The 18509-nt window shown below is 43.3% G+C and overlaps 1 protein-coding gene across 9 annotated transcripts in view; it reads right to left on the reverse strand.

Moving 5' to 3' along the window:
- TENM4 (teneurin transmembrane protein 4) overlaps positions 1 to 18509 on the reverse strand; it is a 559913-nt gene that overhangs the window by 70177 nt on the left and 471227 nt on the right. For 7 of the 9 annotated variants that reach the window (XM_087966004.1, XM_087966003.1, XM_087966002.1 and 4 more), the window contains 4 exons: positions 17285 to 17485; positions 9568 to 9753; positions 4456 to 4482; positions 1254 to 1400 (listed from right to left, as the gene is read on the reverse strand). In XM_087966004.1, the coding sequence (XP_087822130.1) occupies positions 1254 to 1400; positions 4456 to 4482; positions 9568 to 9753; positions 17285 to 17485 (561 nt within the window). The remainder of the gene's footprint in view (positions 1 to 1253; positions 1401 to 4455; positions 4483 to 9567; positions 9754 to 17284; positions 17486 to 18509) is intronic. The other 2 variants (XM_087966001.1, XM_087965997.1) reach the window with 1 other exon arrangement.

Here is an 18509-nt window from a genome sequence, read left to right on the forward strand (position 1 = left end):
CAGTTGAAGGAATCGAGACTACGGATACTGTAGTCCTTGACTTACAACAGTTTGTTTATACAAGACGCTTTATAGATGGTGCATCTGGCAAGGATTATGTTCCCTAGCTGGGTAATGAAACATCTGCAAGAAAACAGCCAAGCTTAGAAAGCACTAAGGACCCTAGAGTCTTCCTCTTCCTCCTCCTACCCCATTCTAACACTGATGAAGTTACCTAGTTGGGTCATGGGATGCCTACAAGAAAGCAGCCAAGCTCAGAGAGCATCAAGGACCCATCAATGATTCAACCCTGAGCTACAAAGATTCTTTTATTGGAGCAGAGGATTTTATACAGAAAACTGTACCAGTTTCATAGCAGCCTGCAGGAATCTGTCCTTTATGACACAAATCCATAAGATTTTGAATAGCAAAAAATAAAAATAAAAAGCCAATTTTGAACTGGCTTTTGGTCCAACCCAACTTTGAAATGTTCAGATAGGACATCCCAAATGGGGCTGTTTGGTTTCAGACCTGGAACTCGGTTTGTTCCTTGCTCTCTGTGATGACCCAAAGGGGCATGGCACAAAGGCAACACAGTCAGATAATCAATAAGAGTCCCTCCAACTTTGCCCCCAATGTCCTGGTTACCTTTTGGCTGGAGAAAAACTCTCCCAGGAACAGCCTTTGGCTGCAGAGAATCAAGTCCAAAACATGGTCAATACAAACTGTAACTATAAATCCACTTAAGCCAAACTGAGGTAATTAGTTTGGCAGGGCAGGAGCAAGAATTCCAGATGTGAAGGAACGGCAGTAACCCAACATGGTTGGGAAGACGCCAGGAACACAGATAAGCAACGAAACTCACGTTTGTTCCCAGCAGCTGCCACACTCAGCATGCATCTCTTTTAAACTTTCATTCCCAGGTATGGCTAATGAAGGGAATCAGGGCCCTTTCCTCCCCCCGTAAGCCATGCAACCCACGTTGCTTCCTTCTCCGTTCCTCCCTGCGTACCCTAGGATGAAGAGGGGGTGGGCCTGGGTCTTCCTCTGAACTCCCTCTCCCCCTTGTTCTACCTCTCTCCCCTGCTCTTCCCAGCCGGACTTTGCCCTTCCCCAGTTTCCTCCACAGCCTACAGAGCCACACTCCTGCACCCTGTCAGCTGTTCATCTTCCTCTTCGGATTCAGACTCCGACAGGGGCATGACATTCTCATTTCTATCCATGCAAAATGAAGATTCATGATCGGTAAACCTGGTGAGCAGGAGGAATCTTACCTCCATCGTTGTCTTTTGCGTCTCCACACGCGGTCTCCATGGACGTGTCACAGCCTGTCCCTCTCCAACCCAGCTGGCAGACACAGTGCCACCCATTCATGTCCAGCGTGCACCTACCGTTGCCGTTACACAACCCGGGGCATCCCTCTGGAAGGGGGGGAAAGAAAAGGGAAGTTTAGTTGGAGAAGACTAATTAACATTGGAGAGCAAGATTCACAAAGCCCGTTCACATGTGCAAAGAAAGATGGAGTGACGATTTGCTTCTTTGGGGCCATTTTGTTCCTCGAGGAAATTTGTCCACCTCCGATCAATATTTTACCCCGGGGGCGTGAAATCGAACGGCTTGGGTATGCGGTAATGCAGGTAGTCCTCGACTTACGACCGCAATCGAGCCTGAAATTTCCACCGCTAAGTTTTGTGTCCTTCCGACAAGTGAAATTTACGGGGAAGCCAAATTTGCTTAATAACTGTCTTACTCACTTAACAACCGTGGAGATTCACTTCGACAATTTTGGGGCTCAACTGTGGTCTCAGGCCGAGGACAATCTATACTTGGTTAAGCTTGATTTTTTTTATTCGTTCAAGCGCGTTGTTAACCTTTGCACCGTCACTAAACGGACATCGAGGATTTCCTGTAATTGTAGTTTGGTGAGGGTGCCGAAAAAGTCTGGGTTTGGCTTCCAGGGGAGGAGTTCCCACGCTCCTCACGGGAGACAAAAAACACCTCTTAAAACTCCCCTTTATTATCTCTGGTGAAGACAGGATCCCTTAAAGAGGCTGGTTCGGATTAAAACAGAATGCAACCAATTATTCTTCACTCAGATCAGGAAAGCGGATTTGGGGCCGCTCAGCAAAATGTGTTCATAATTACGGCAATCTAAACAACAGCGAGCTGTCAGCCGCTTCCAACAGGCATCCCTGTCCACCGAAGTCAAGGAGATTTATGGAAGTTGGAAGTTACGCCACGTTGCTGATTTCCCCATTGCTTAGGGTGAGTGGAAATGTTTACCGCGCGCGGCATTCGCGCTAACCTGATCCAAAGTTTTTCGGGCTACTCTTTTTCCGGCTCCTGGTAATCCTCCAAAATTTAAACAATATATTTATAGGTATACTGTATTTTGGGCGACGCTACGCTACTTTGATAGAACTCAGGAGCAGTAGTAGAGGATGTGAGGGCGATGAGATGTTTTAACGAGCCTGTTTCTTGGAACCCCAAGGAAACAGGCCAGGAGAGGTGAACCAACAGTCCTCAACTTACGACGGAGCTGTGGCGGTGCAGTGGTTAGAAGTGCAGCATTGCAGGCTAACTCACTGCTCACTGCCAGCAGTTCGATCCTGACCAGCTCAAAGTTGACTCAGCCTTTTATCCTTTCGAGGTCAGTAAAATGAGGACCCAGATTGTTGGGGGGAGATAGGCTGACATTGTAAACCACTTAAAGAGGGCTGGAAAGCACCATGAAGCGGTATATAAGTCTAAGTGCTATTGCGAATGGAGGGAGGGAAGGAGGGAGGAAGGGAGGAAGGGAGGAAGGAGGGAGGGAGGGAGGGAGGGAGGGAGGGAGGGAAGGAAGGAAGGAAGGAAGGAAGGAAGGAGCCATGGTGGCACAGTGATTAGAATGAGTATTGCAGGCTAACTTTGCCCACTGCCAGAAGTTTGATCCTGACCGGCTCAAGGTTGACTCAGCCTTCCATCCTTCTGAGGTGGGTAAAATGAGGACCTAGATTGTTGGGGGTGATAGGTTGACTCTATAAACTGCTTCGAGAGGGCTCAACACAACCCTCCTGCCTTGCCCTTCACAATAACCCTTAGCCCCACCACTGGGCTTCCGAAAGGATACCTGTGTCCAACCCAATAGAATTTATTGTCCTGTCATCAGACGAACTCAGATGACATTCACGCCTAGAGCTTTTATGTACAACGCCTGTAATTAGCGGGCATGTCTTAAAACAGCAGAGGAAATAGTTCCCAGTTTCTTTTTATCTTCCCCCACCCCCCACCCCCCATTACAGTTAGACTTCAGTAAATTAAATTACAATTAATTTAAAGGAATTAAAATTCGATTTAACAGAGTTAGCCTCAACCCAGAGTGGTAGCCACTATACATCCAGGGAAAATCCGGGGGAAAAGAAAAATTGCCAACTTTTAATGGCTTTCCCCCCCCACCCCCGGGGGTGGGTGGGTGGATGGGTTGTTAAAGTACCGTATCTGTGAAAATGTGTGGTTTTTGAAAGAGCAGGAAACACCCCTGAGCTGAAAGGGTCTAGAATTTCAATCTCCCCTACGAAGCATAATGGGCTTCCCTGGAATAAGATTTCTCGTGCGGACATCTGTGAAAAAGAATCTATGTTGGTTTGTCTACCAGTTTTGCAAATGGGGTGGGGGTTTTTTGGGTGGGGGGCAGAGCCATTATTGTGTGTCTTTATGTTTGTGCGTGAGATCAGAAAGTGCTAATAAAACCGTATTTTGGGCCAGGATGGTTGAAAAGGATTCAAGATCTGCAAGTTTGGAAGTTCTGAAAAGAAGGTTAAAATAACTGATTTGTATTTATTTCCTGATTTGTATTTATTTTTCATTTTTATGTTATTTTATATTATTTTTATAACTAAAACTGGGAAAAAGGCTGACGGACAAACATTATCTTAAATATTAGCCAGCCCACTTTCAACCTGAAATACTTCCAACCTGAAAGGGAGAGGCCACGCTTAAGATTATTCCCCGGGCTTTTGTGAACAAAGAAGGCTTCGCATTGTCTTACTCACCTTGTCTTCTCCTGAGTTGTACCATGAAAAAAATAATAATTAAAAGCATCCTTGCAGAGGCACTTCCCTCCTCCCAACCCACATCCCCTGTCTAAGTTGGGATGAGGGATGGATGGAGAAGACAGAAGCCACACAGATAGGACATTAGTGGAAGACAAGCTGCAGTTACAGAAGGATGGAGTTGAAATGGACTTCCTGGGCTTAAATCCCTGAGGGAATATATATATATATATATATATATATATATATATATATATATATATATATATATACACACACACATACATATATATATATATGTCATGCTAGACTTTAGGTGACAATGGTGAGGTTGTGGAAATGGGAGGAAGGGGCTCCTAAGCTAAGATTTGTGCAGGGCAGGGGACGGCGCTGAGCTGGATCGAAACACACAAAGACACGAAAAGAAGAAAAGCCACCATACCTTTCACTACCTTATCCAGATAGTGAGCTTGGAAAAAAATAAAAGACAGAACATGTAAAGTAGGATTGAATTTAAAAAAAAAAAAAAGTGCAGTACAGTTCACTACGAGACATTGATGCTACAGCAGCACCTGGGGCATCGGGAGAGGAGCAGGGTGGGAGGAAGGACAAAATAACAACGGCTGCGGCAGCGACGACGACGTAACAACAATAGGAGGTCAAGCGGATATCGGCGGGAGGCAGGATCAAAGGGGGGGAAAGCAGCATACGTTCAAAGAAGGGGAAAAGGAATTTGGATCGATGCAGGGTGGGAAAAATCGGGGTGCCCGCAAAAGCAGGTCATTGGGTACCAACCTCGCAACCTCACACTGTAGCGGCAGTCATTCTTTCGCCTAAGGGTGCTTTTTTTTCAGGAGGCAACCGGAATTTCTTGCTTTTTTTTTTCCTTTGAAGAGGTTTCGCTTCTCATCCAAAAAGCTTCTTCAGCTCTGACCAGATGGTGGAAGAATGGAAGGATTGATACTCCTTGCAGACAAGCTGGTCATTTGCATCCTTTTAGGGGGTCGTTGAGGCCACTTGGAGGTTTGTCTGTGTTGCAGAAATGTCCCGCACAACGCACAGCTCCACAATTCAGTCCTTTCAGAGGTGCCAAGAAAACTCCCCACCCATTTGCAGTACTCAGGTGACCCCGAGGACACAGATAAACTTCCAAGTGGCCACAACGACCCTCTAAGAAGAATGCAAATGACCAGCTATCTGCAAGGAGTGTAAATCCATCCATTCCCCACCATCCAGTCGGAGCTGAAGAAGCTTCTTGGAAGAGAAGTGAAACACCTTCAAAGAAAAACCAGAAAGTCCAGTTGCCTCTTGAAAAAAAAAAAGGCACTTTGGGGACAACCATGACCTGGATGATGGAAAAATCTCCACAGACCATCTCTTTCTTGTTTTTGCTTTTCCTGCCAGCCACAATATCGGTGGTAGAAACCCAACAAGATGTGTACTGGCAGTCCTTGCCTTACAACAGTTCATTTAGTGACCGTTCAAAGTTACAAAGGCACTGAAAAAGTGACTTGTGAACATTTTTTAAATGTTACAGCTTTTGTAAGCATCCCCATGATCAAAATCTGTGATCCAAATCCAGATGCTTGGCAACTGGTCCATATTTATGACGGTTGCCATGTCGTAGTAGCGTCAAGGGAGACAAGAACAGACTGCGAGAAGAGGCATGATCTTGATCCCTGGGATAGAAAATTGCTTATGCGCTCCAAAATAAACAACTAATATTGACCACAGGATTCATTTATAGCCGAGAGAGGCCTTATCTGGCCCTCATAATTGGGATATTCTCATCTTCTTTCCTCTTTCTCCGAAAGGAGAATTTTCTGAGGCGATTAATCAACCTCTCTTACAAAGAGGGAGGGAAAGTCCATTGAGGATATTGGCTCAGCAAACGAAAAGAAACTTTACAAAGATTTTGAGTCGGAGAGAGAGAGCGAAAGAAAGAGAGAGAGGGAGAAAAGAGAGAGAAAGAGACAGGGAGAAAGAGAGACGGTGGAGAAAGAGATGGAAAGAGATAGAGGGGGGAGAAAAGAGACAGAAAGAGAGAGGGAGAAAAAGAGAGAAAGAAAGAGACACACAGAGAAAGAGAAACATAGAGAGAGAGAGAAAGACAGACAGACAGACAGACACAGGGAGAGAGAGATGGAGAGAGAAAAAGACAGTGAGAGAAAGAGAAACATACATACACACCGAGAAACAAACACACAGAGGGAGAGAAAGAGAAACAGAGAGAGAGAGTGAAAGAGAAACAAAGACACAAAGAGAAAGAAACTGGAGAACGTGAGAGAAAGAGAAACAGAGATAGAGAGGAAGATAGATAAAGAGAGAAAAAGAAAGAAACAGAAGAGAGTGAGAGAAAGAGAAACAGAGATAGAAAGGAAGATAGATAAAGAGAGAGAGAGAGAAAGAAACAGAGTGAGAGAAAGAAATGGAGATAGAAAGATAAAGAGAGAGACAGATATATACATCTATATAGAGAGGGGGGAGAGAGAGAGAGACAGAGAGAGAGTGAAAGAGAAACAAAGACACAAAGAGAAAGAAACGGAGAGCGTGAGAGAAAGACAAAACAGAGATTGAGAGGAAGATAAAGAGACAAAGAGAGAGAGAAAAACAGAGTGAGAGAAAGAGAAACAGATAGAGAGGAAGAGAGAGAGAGAGAGAGAGAAAGAAACAGACAGAGTGAGAGAAAGAGAAACGGAGATAGAGAGGAAGAGAGATAGGGAGAGACAGATATATACATAGAGAGAGAGAGAAGGTGGGGGGGCTGGGAGAGCGTCTGTGTATGTCTTATAAGTCTACAAACAAGGCCAGACATTTTCACTCACAGCAGTGTGACTGAATTGTTCTTTTTTTTCCTTCCTGCCACTGGCAACTTCAGAAAAGAGAGTGGGGGGAAAAGTAACTTCTGGGCAGAGAAAGGCTGTGAGTTAAAAGTTCCCTCTTCTTCCTGCTGGCCCTTTGCTCAAGTGACCGAGGAAGGCTCAGAGGAGAAGTGTTTTCCTTCACTCCGGCACCCTTCCCACACTCTTTCTTCAATCTTTTTTTTGTGTTTTCCAGGGCTCCCCCCTCCCCCGCCCCCCTTCCTGCACTGGCTCAAGAGGACCACCCAACCTGGGGGAGGGACATGACCTTTGAAAGAATTTCGGGCGGATTATTCTCCCCTCCCCATTGAGAGTCTAGACTCTGGTATGTCTGATGGAGAAGCAAAAAGCGCAATATTCATATTGGTAAGCAGAAAAAGAGAGAGAGAGAGAGAGAGAGAGGAAAGGAGACGAAGACTTAAATTTAGTGTGAGATGGGAGTCAAATTCTGGGCCATTTAGAAGTGGTAGCTTATTCTCCGTTCGATGGCTTATAAATGCAATTATATTTCCCATCAGAAAGAAAATTTAGTACAGGGGGTCCTTATGTTACAACAATTTGTTTAGTGACCGTTCAAACGGCACTGATAAAAGTGACTTATTAATGTTTTCCACACCTATTCTATTCTATTCTATTCTATTCTATTCTATTCTATTCTTATTCTATTCTATGCTATTCCTTACTTATTCTATTCTATTCTATTCTATTCTATTCTATTCTATTCTATTCTATTCTATTCCTTTCTTATTCTATTCTATTCCTTTCTTATTCTATTCTATTCTATTCCTTTCTTATTCTATTCTATTCCTTTCTTATTCTATTCTATTCTATTCTATTCTATTCTATTCTATTCTATTCTATTCTATTCTATCCTATTCTATTCTTATTCCATTCTATGTTATTCCTTTCCTATTCTATTCTATACTATGCTATTCCTTTCTTATTCTATTCTATTCTATTCTATTCTATTCTATTCTATTCTATTCTATTTTTATTCCATTCTATGTTATTCCTTTCCTATTCTATTCTATACTATGCAATTCCTTTCTTATTCTATTCTATTCTATTCTATTCTATTCTATTCTATTCCTTTCTTATTCTATTCTAAAGTTACAGTGGCACTGAAAAAAAGAGAGACTTATGACCATGTTTCATGCTTTGTGACCATTGCAACATTCCCAAAGTCACGTGATCAAAGTCCAGATGCTTGGCAATTGATTTGTATTTATGACGATCACAGAGTCCCAGGGTCGTGTGATCACCTTTGGTGACCTGACAAGCCATGGGGAAGCCAATTTCCCTTAACAACCGTGTTGCTAACTGAACAGCTGCACTGATTCCCTTAAGGTTAGGGTTAGAAATTGTGATTTGGAAATTGCGTTTTGCATGAATTAATTTCTCGGTCCGTGGGGCCCTTGGTGCTCTCTGAGCATGGTTTCTTGCAGACATTTCTTTACCCAATGAGGTAACATCATCAGTGTTAAAAGAGAGTGGGGTTTTTGGCGAGGAGGAAGAAGAAGTATCTGTGGGGTCCTTGGTGCTCTCTGAGCTTGGTTATTTTCTTGCAGACGTTTCATTACCCAACCAGGTAACATCATCAGTGCTATAAGGGAGTGGTGTTTGCAAAGCAGAAAGAGGAGGAGGACTTTTAGAGTCTTGATGCTCTCTGAGCTTGGTTATTTTCTTGCAGACGTTTCATTACTCAACTAGGTAACATCACCAGTTCAAACCAACCAAACTCTGAGACCACCAAGGACCCCACAATCCAACCTTAAACTACAAATATTATCTTCTATTTCCAATTCTTGGTCTGTCTAATCAATATTATCCTATTGAAGACAGACAAAAAATAAAGCTGAGGTCCATTAGTTCTTTTTTCTTTTTTTTAAGGCTGCCTCAAAATTGTGAGTTTCTGTGTCGCCACCTAAAAACAACTTTGACAGTGATGGGGAGATAGCTAAAATGTTTTTTGCTATTCTGAGGAGCTAACAATATGTGCTCTCTACTGCTAGATAGAAAAGGAGAAGGAAAGAGTGAATGGAAGGAAATCGGTACTTCTTTGGGGAACAGCCTGCACCTCACATGGAACTTTTTTTTCTATGGGTCTGTTAAAGTAATCCTTAGTTTATGGCCTCTTATTTTTATACCGATATGGTTTAAATAAGTGCTTTTCAAATGAAGCAATTCTGACACTGTGGATTTCGACAACTCTGGGAGGTGGGTAGGGCTGAGAGAGGAAGAAGGAGAGAGAAGGAGGGAGAGAGAGGGAGGGAGAGGAAGAGAGGGAGAGGGAAAGGGAGAATGAAAGGAAAAGAGAGGGCTATAAAAGGATTGTGAAGCGGTATATAAGTCTAAGGGCTACTGATATTGCTATCCTACTGCATCGGTCATCCGACGATCTCTCGCAACCTTGACTTGTGTTTCTATATCGCTGAGGGGGGCTTGTCTGGCCAAAGGAAAGGACATGGGGGGCTTGCAAAGCTGAGGGGAGAATCACGGCATTGAAATGTGTGAGACGGGGACGTGAACAATGCAAGAACAACGTAAAAATATCTTTTTTTTTTTTTTTTTTTAAAAAGAGAGAATGTTGCATGCTTCGTTAACGTCCAACCGATTCCGCTAAGCATGCTCTGTCCCCCATATCCTCTCTCCACCCTTTTGGTCGATTTTCTTGCCCAACTTTTTCCTCTTACCGATGGTGCAATGCTCTCCGTTCCAGCCGGGGCTGCATTCGCACTTGCCGTCCCGACAGGTCCCGTGTTCGTTGCAGCGGGGGTGACACGCTCGCTGATCGCAAGCCGCCCCCATCCAGCCCTCTTCGCAGCGGCAGGAGCCCCCAACGCAAGTGCCGTGTACCCCACAGTCGGCTGCACAGATCTCTGCGGAAGGAGGAGAATTTTTTTTTTTTTTTTTAAAAAAAGAAATAAATTGTCAAAGAAAATATGATAATTTGGGCAAAATAATTTTGGGCTACAACATTGAATTAGAATATCGTGTTCAGAGTATTGCAGCGTAAATTCAGCGCCAGAAAAGTAAACACAGATGGATGAGGCTTCATTTAACTTCGTTATGAACGTATAAAGTCAATTTTACAAGACCAGTTGTAGATTTCTCCAACATGGAGCAAACTCAAACAGAAGCAGACATGTTACAGGTTCAGAGCAGAACAGAAACTCAGGAGCTCAGAAACAGACATCAGTTTCACTTTAGTTCAGCAGGCAAGCAAGAGGAGAGAAGCAGTTTCGTTTTCAACGGACAGACTGAGAGCTCAACATAGCTTCAGAGCTGCAGAGCTTAATATAGAGCCACGCCTAGGCTACTTCTACTTTCAGTTTCCAAACAGTCCTCATTGGCTGATTTAGTTGCTATGCTTATTCATTGGCTGACTTTGTTACCATGCTCTATTCCAGTTCATGAATATACTCTGGACATATTGGGAAAAATTATGGGGGGGAGTGAGTTTCTGCTTCCGAGTTTCTACTTCTCTTTTTAGGGGAAACATTCTGCCTTTTTAGTATATCCTAAAATATTTCATTTTCCTAGGAGAGGGGTGGGTTTTAAGTTCCAACATGGGGGGGGGGGTGTCAGGCGGAGGGATGGTGGGGTAGAAAGAAGGGGGATCGGGGTGAAAGAAACAACCAGAAGGTCATCGTTATAAAACAAATAAATAAATAAAACAAGCAAGCCACACTCCACTAACTTATACTGATTTTTTTTTGGTGAGGGGGGAGAAATGAAAGGGATTCTCGCGGATCCTGAATCTAATCCCTTTTGACGTTAAGAATCTAAGAAGCAGATTACAAAGAAGAGGGGGAAAAGGAGATGGACGTGGCTTGGTGGGATCCATTGATGCCTGAAACTCTTTTTTTAAACTTTCTAATAGGATTTCTCTCTCTCTCTCTCTCACACACACACACACAACCTCCTGTGGCTTTCACCGACTGGGCTGAACCCAAAAGGGCCCTTTCAGAAGGAAAGGGATAAAAGTCACTTTTTAAATTAAAAACTAGTTGAGTGTAAAAAAACAAAACAAAAAACAATCGGGCCGCTAAATCTCCTGAAAAGTTAAGTGTGGCCGGCAAAGTCTATTTGCAGTGGGTTATCGCTCTGGTTACCAGATCTGGGGCGTTTGGAAACGTTGCTTTTCTTTCTCTCTCTCTCTCTCTGGCCTGCATTGTGAACCGTTCACAAAAGATTCCTTTATCTGGCTCCGAAATGTTTGGGGGAGCTTTGAAATTGCGGTGTTCTCTCTAGGATACACCCAGGGCAGGCCTTCTTAGAGTAGTACCGCTTGCCTCTGAGAAAGCTGAAGTCAAAATGCAGCAGGCAGGAGGTGAGCTGCAGAAATGGTGACTAGGAAATCCACAACGGTTTCTGTCCGTCCATCTACCTGCCTACCAACTCAAGAATCGTAGAAGGAATCCTTCCTTCCTTCCTTCCTTCCTTCCTTCCTTCCTTCCTTCCTTCCTTCCTTCCTGTTTTCCTTCCTTCCTTCCCTTCCTTCCTTGTTTTCCTTCCTTCCCTCCTTCCTAGTTTTCCTTCCTTCCTTTCCTTCCTTTGTTTTCCTTCCTTCCTTGTTTCCCTTCCTTCCTTCCTTCCTACTTTTCCTTCCTTCCCTCCTTCCTTCCTTCCTTCCTTGTTTTCCTTCCTTCCTTGTTTTCCTTCCTTGTTTTCCTTCCATCCCTCCTTTCTAGTTTTCCTTCCTTCCTTCCTTCCTTCCTTCCTTCCTTCCTTCCTTCCTTCCTTCCTTCCTTCCTTCCTTCCTTGTTTCCTTCCTTCCCTTCCTTCGTTTCCTTCCTTCCCTTCCTTCCCTCCTTTTTAGTTTTCCTTCCTTCCCTCCTTCCTTCCTTCCTTGTTTTCCTTCCTTCCTTGTTTTCCTTCCTTCCTTCCTTCCTCCCTCCCTCCCTTCCTTGGAGCTTGGCTTGTCTACTTCTTGGGTGGTCAAGCCTCCTGATGGTCAGCGATGGCCAACCATTTTGCAAATTCGAAATAGGGGACATGAGCCAAACCCACCTGGTGGCAATTCACGAGGATTTGTGAGAATCTCATAAGAATGGAGAGTTCAGAAGGGCTGAACTGTAGCTAAGCTTTGGGGCACTTCCAACATATTTTGAAAAAAAATAACAACAACTGTCTTTTGAGACAAATTGCTTTGACAAAGGAAACATTCTTCTTCGCTGTTTTCTTTTCTACTGTATATTTTACTGTATAGTGCAATATTTTACTGGATATTCTACTATATATACTGAATATAATATACAGTATATTGCATATAATGTATATAATATATGCATGTATATAATGTACATAATATATAATAAAGTATATAATACTGTACAATAATGCATATTCTACACTATACGGTAGAATACTGGATATTCTACTGTATATACTGTATATAATATATAATATATATTGCATATAATGTATATAATACATGTATATAATATACAGTATAATAAAGCATATAATACTATACAATAATGTATATTCTACACTATGCAGTAGTAGATATAACATATAATACATATTGCATATAATGTGTATAATATATACATAAATATAATTTATATAATATATAATAGTATATAATATTGTATAATACTGTATATTCTACACTATACAGTATTATCTATTGTATAATGCAATATTTTACTATATATTCTATTGTATAGTACAATATAAATGCAGTATCATTTCAATTCAATTGTATAGAATGCAAAGAATGTGTGTTTGTGTTTTATTTTTATAGTTATAATGTACAATGAAGATGGCATTTAATTTTCTTGTATGAAGTGTAATGACAATAAAGTGAACTGAACTGACTGAAAAAAATTGCTTTTCATTTTAGAAAAGCTACTTTTGAAGGGAATTTATCAACTCCCAGTTTGAAAAAAGGGCCACAGGATTGGAGATTGGATTAGTCATCGCACAACTCGTATTAAAGACCTTTTAATTCCCTCCAGGATATCTTTTTTTAACTCCAGTAAATGAAAATGACTCACTTCCCCCTTTTTTACTTTGTCTAACCAAAATAAAAAATAAAAACCAGAATATTTAGTGGAGCATTTTCCGGGGAGGCTGAAAGTGGAAGTTTGCTCCAGAAGTTCTGTAGTTTTGCAAGAAGTCACGTTAAGTGGTCGAAGATAAAATTATTAACAGAATAACAGAGTTGGAAGGGACCTTGGAGGTCTTCTAGTCAACCCCCCGCCCAAGCAGAAGACCCTACACAATTTTTGACAGATGGCAGTCCAGCCTCTTCTCAAAAGCTTCCAGTGATGAAGCTCCTACAACTTCTGAAGGCAACTTCTGTTCCATCGGTTGATTGTTCTCCCTGTCAGAAAGTTTCTCCTTATTTCCAGGTTGAATCTCTCCTTGATCAGTTTCCATCCATGATTCCTTGTCTGGCCTTCGGGTGCTTTGGAAAATAGCTTGACCCCCTCCTCTTCTCTGTGGCAGCCCCTCAAATATTGGAAGACCTCTATCATGTCTCCCCTGGTCCTTCTCTTCACTAGACTAGCCAGGCCTAGTTCTTGCAATCCTTCTTACAGGATGATTATATTTTTTGCACAGTGCAAAAATTAGCACCCTCAACTCCATGCCTATAATCCTCTCAGTGGAGGTTATTTTTCAATGCAGAGAATTTCTCGGGAGGCTTGTCCTTCCTCATAAATTAATGTGCACGCTATCTCTTCGCTCCTTGTATGACAAACTAGCCCCCATCACGAGGTCACAAATCAAAACATCGCCTTTCCCCGCTCTACCTTTGTAACACCCTGCTTGCTTTTTTTTGCAAGCCGCACAAAATTACACCCAACCTTTGCTCTTCAGACTTCACCCTTCATGGAGCTACTTCCGAGGTTAACGCTATTATTGTTTTGTGCCTCCTGGCCAAAAGTCTCCGCTAAGGTGATTGGTAAACTCTCGCTCATTTCTCCAAGTCAACTTCGAGCTCCAAAAAGATGAATTTGTGTGTTATTCACTAAAAAGGTAAATTCCCCTTCAGGTCAAAACTTGAGCGAGTGCTTGAATAATGTTTCTTGCAGTCATAGAGAATCGGGTAGGTCACTTTGGGATTTTTTTTTTAAAGCTTGCTTTTAGCCTCCATATAAACATAGAAAGGTGTTTTTACCCAGCTCCCCAAACACGACAAGCCCTCTGTGGTTGAAGCAATATGTTAGCTATGAAATCATGATTCATCGCTGCCACAGAGCTGGAGAAAGTGGGAGGGGGTGATGTTAATTGAGTAGCTCTTGGTAGACAAAATATAATTCTTTTGATAGTTCAAGGTTGTTAGGAATATAAGTCACCTAACAGGTATTTGGGTTAGAAATATATAAACCAGGATAAACATTTTAAAACTGTATCTTTAAGAAAATGAAAAACTGTAATTGGGTGTGGTTTCTCAAACAGCCATAAGATGGAGCCAGAAACCTGGGTTGTTTAGTCTTAGTCTCAGAAGAGAGTGTGTCTGAGTGATTATCTCTGTTTCCTTCTGTTGGAAAGTATTGCCGCTGCTCCATTTCTTCTAACTGACTGATATTACTGGATTTAATGTAAGTCTGATACTGAACTGTTTTTTGACACTGGAATTTGATATTTGGATTATCCCTGGATTGAAAAACTGACTGATTTACCTGTGAATGACTTTTGGATTGCTTATTTTGGACTTTGCTTAAACCTTTCTGGAAGTAAAAACCTACATTTACTGTACAGTGTATCTGTGTACTCTGTGTGTATTATTCAAACACTTCTCTCAAATACGTCTCCCTGTATGCGCTCATTCTCCTAACGGGGAATTACCTCAACAAAGGTTAAAGACTGTGGCGCAGAAAGAATTGGAACTTACTTTGGGATTGGTTCATGTGATGTGATGATGAGAAAAAAAAGGGGATGGTTTGTAGGTTGGGACATTGGGGGGAAGCCAGGAAACTTTTAGTTTTGGAATTCCACAGAATGTGCCAGGTGCTATTCTAATAAAAGTACTTTGAGATGATGCTTGTCTTGGAGTTCCTGACAGGAATGGATTTTCCCTGGAACGCTGACACAATGATTCCTTCAATAGGAGTACTAGCAGCCCCGGGAAAAAGTTTCTCTCTTACCGCAGGATAACAAGTCTATCCTGCCGGGAATAGTTGTTTGCTACATCTATTCATCTCCACCCCCTGCCTTTTATCCGCAAGCAGCAGTGGCTCTTCCGTCCCAAGGACCAGCCCATAGATTTCCACTGCTCTCCTCTCTTCTGCCTTCTGCGCATCAGGCACTGTACCCAGCTATTCCTCCTCTTCTTCGTTAGCCACCTCCAGACCTGGGGGCTGTTGACTTTCCATCTGAGGGCTGACGGACGGCCCAGGCTCCGCCCCCCTCTCTCTCTGCCAGCTCCATTCCCTCTTCCCGCTGGGAGCTCCCAGGTTGCCTTAATGCTGACCTTAACTCTCACGCCTCCTCCTCTTCCTCTGATTCAGCTGCTGGAGGGGCCGGCGGTCATCAGGCCACAACAAAAGGTGACAGAAGAAAAAGACCTAGTGGTCCATTTTTTTTTAATTTTATCGTTTTAATTTTTGTTGGATGATGTGTTTATTCCAAGCAGGTTTAAACTCAATTTTTTTTGTTGGATGATGGACGTGTGTGTTCATCCCAAGCATGCTTAAACCCCAATTTCTGTTGCTAAGGCAGACAGTTATTAAGTGAGTTTTGCCCCCAATTCACAACTTCTCTTGCCATGGTTGTTAAGTGAATCACAGCAGTTGATAAGTTAGTTAACCTGGTTGTTGTGTGAACCTGCCTTCCTCGTTGACTTTACTTGTCGGAAGTTCGTAAAGGGAGATTACATAACTCGGGATGCTGCAACCGTCATAAATAGGGACCCGTTGCCAAAGCATCCAAATTTTGATCTCAGGACCCTGGGGATGCTACGTAACAGTTGTGTGGAAAATAGCCATAAGGCACATCTTTCAATGCCACTGTAACTTTGAACGGTCACTAAACAGAAAGTTGTAAGTTGAGAACTATTTGTACTGATGACTGGTCCACTACCTCTGCTGGAAGTTGGTTCCAAACTTCCACTACTCTTTTTGTGAAGCAATATTTTCTGACGTAACTTTTGAAGTTCCCTCCTGTCGGTTTGAGGTTATGGCCCCGTCTTCTGGATTTTTGCTTAATATTGAAAAGACGGCCTTCTAGAACCATATCCACACCCCTCCTATGTTTAAAGCTTTCAATCATGTCCTCCCTTTCGTTTTGCCCTCCAGAAGGGTTAGTGCACGGGTGTCAAACCAGTGGTGGGATTCAAATTTTTTTTTTACTACCGGTTCTGTAGGCGTGACATGGCGGTTGTGGCTTGGTGGGCGTGGCAGGGGAAGGATAATGTAAAATCCCTATTCCCTCCCACTCCTGGGGGAAGGTTACTGCAAAATCCCCATTCCCTCCCCACCCCACTAACCTGCTTTCCAGCTCCGTTCTCCTGTGCAGGGCAACCAAAGGAGATCCAGCCAATCCGCTGGGACTCGAGAGGCAGAGAATAGAGGAGGGGCGGGGCCAGTCAGAGGTGGGATTTGCCAGTTCTCCAAATTACTCAGAATTTCCGCTACCGGTTCTCCAGAACTGGTCAGAACCTGCTGAATCCCACCTCCGTGTCAAATTCAAGGTCCGCAGACCGGATCCAGCCCGCAGGGTGCTTAGCTCCGGCTTGCAGTGCCATCCTAGAAACAGTGAATGTCAGGACCATGGTGCCTCTGCTAGCGAAAACGGAGCTTGGTGGGACTCTGTGTGTGGTGCTCCCGAGCTCCGTTTTCGGCCACAACAGCCTCCTGCAGACATCTGCCAGCAAAAATGGAGCTGGCGGGGGGGGACTCCATTTTCACTAGCAGAGGGCTGCAGGAGGCTGTCACGGCCAAAAATGGAGCTGTGCGTGGTTCCCCCAAACTCTGTTTTTGCTAGCGGAGGGTCGCAGGAGGCCACTGCAGCCAAAATCGAAGCTCAGGAGCCTGTTTTCACTGGCAGAGCGCTTGGGCCGCAGAAACACCTCCCCCACAACACAAGTGCCATGAAGCTGGCCATGCCACACCCACCTTGGCCCTCCAAGGTCAAAAACACAACCCTGATGCGGCCCTCGATGAAATCGAGTTTGACCCCCCTGGGTTAATGCGTCCACTTTGAGCCGATCGGTATCAAACTCCTGGCAGTGGGCCGAGCTTGCCTGCAGTGCTGCACTGCAACCACTGCATCCCCCTTAGGCAAAGGTAAGAAAACAGCCACTTGCCATTCGTATGCGTTTCATCCCAAGCGTGGACCACAAGAGAGACCTGCCTTGTGGGAAACTCAGGGAGATCTACAAGATCGTAGACTGTCATTCTGCCACCAGACGGACACGCAAAAGTTCAACAAAGGTACATTCGTAGGTGCAATTACCTGTGGAACAGTCGTGCCCGGTCCAGTTGGGATCGCAGGTGCAGAGGCTGGTTTCGGACAGGAAGGTTCCATGGCCCGAACACTGATCCAGACAAGTGGCTCTCGGGGTCTCACAGTTGGCCCCTCCCCAGCCCACGGAGCAGTGGCATTCCCCTCTCACACAGACGCCACGTCCTGAGCAAGTGGGGTCCATGCAGTCCACTGCAAAACAAGGAAGGGAAAACGTGGAAACATGAATTAGAATTGTTCATTGGCTAAGTGTGGTTGGGCATGCAAGGAATTTGTCTCCGGTGCATAAGCTCTCAGTGTACATAGGACACAAGTAGGCTTTGCCTGTTTCAGTTATAGTGTAGTGTAGTGTAGTGTAGTGTAGTAGATTATAGAAGAGTAGAGTAGAAAAGAAAAGAATAGAAAAGAAAATAGATAGAAAATAGAGAATAGAATAGAATATGGAGAGTAGAGTAGAGTAGAGTAGAGTAGAGTAGAGTAGAATAGGGTGGAATAGAATAGAAATAGAATAGTATAGAATTCATTATTGGCCAAGTGTGGTTGGGCACACAACGAATTTGTCTCCAGTGCATAAGCTCTCAGTGTACATACAAGGACACAAGTAAACTTTGCCTGTTTCTGTATAGTATAGTAGTATAGTATAGTAGTAGTATAGTAGAAGTATAGTATAATATAGTATAATACAGTATAGCATAGAAGAGTAGAGTAGAATAGAATAGAAAATAGATAGAAAATAGGATAGAAAATAGAGAATAGAATAGAATATAGAGAATAGATTAGAGTTGAGTAGAAATAGAATAGTATAGAATAGTATAGAATTATTTATTGGCCAAGTGTGGATGGGCACACAAGGAATTTGTCTCCAGTGCATAAGCTCTCAGTGTACATAGAAGAACACAAGTAAGCTGTGCCTGTTTGAGTAGAGTAGACTAGAGTGGAGTGGAATGGAATAGAATAGAATAGAATAGAATTCTTTATTGCCCAAGTGTGGATGGGCACACAAGGAATTTGTCTCCAGTGCATAAGCTCTCAGTGTACATAGAAGAACACAAGTAAGCTGTGCCTGTTTGAGTAGAGTAGACTAGAGTGGAGTGGAATGGAATGGAATAGAATAGAATAGAATTCTTTATTGCCCAAGTGTGATTGGACACAAAAGGAATTTGTCTCCAGTGCATAAGCTCTCAGTGTACATAGAAGAACACAAGTAAGCTGTGCC

The sequence above is a fragment of the Notechis scutatus genome, chromosome 5 (assembly GCF_049901735.1).
Source record: "Notechis scutatus isolate UNSWTSFEM ecotype Mainland chromosome 5, rNotScu1.2, whole genome shotgun sequence".
Taxonomy (NCBI): domain Eukaryota; kingdom Metazoa; phylum Chordata; class Lepidosauria; order Squamata; family Elapidae; genus Notechis; species Notechis scutatus.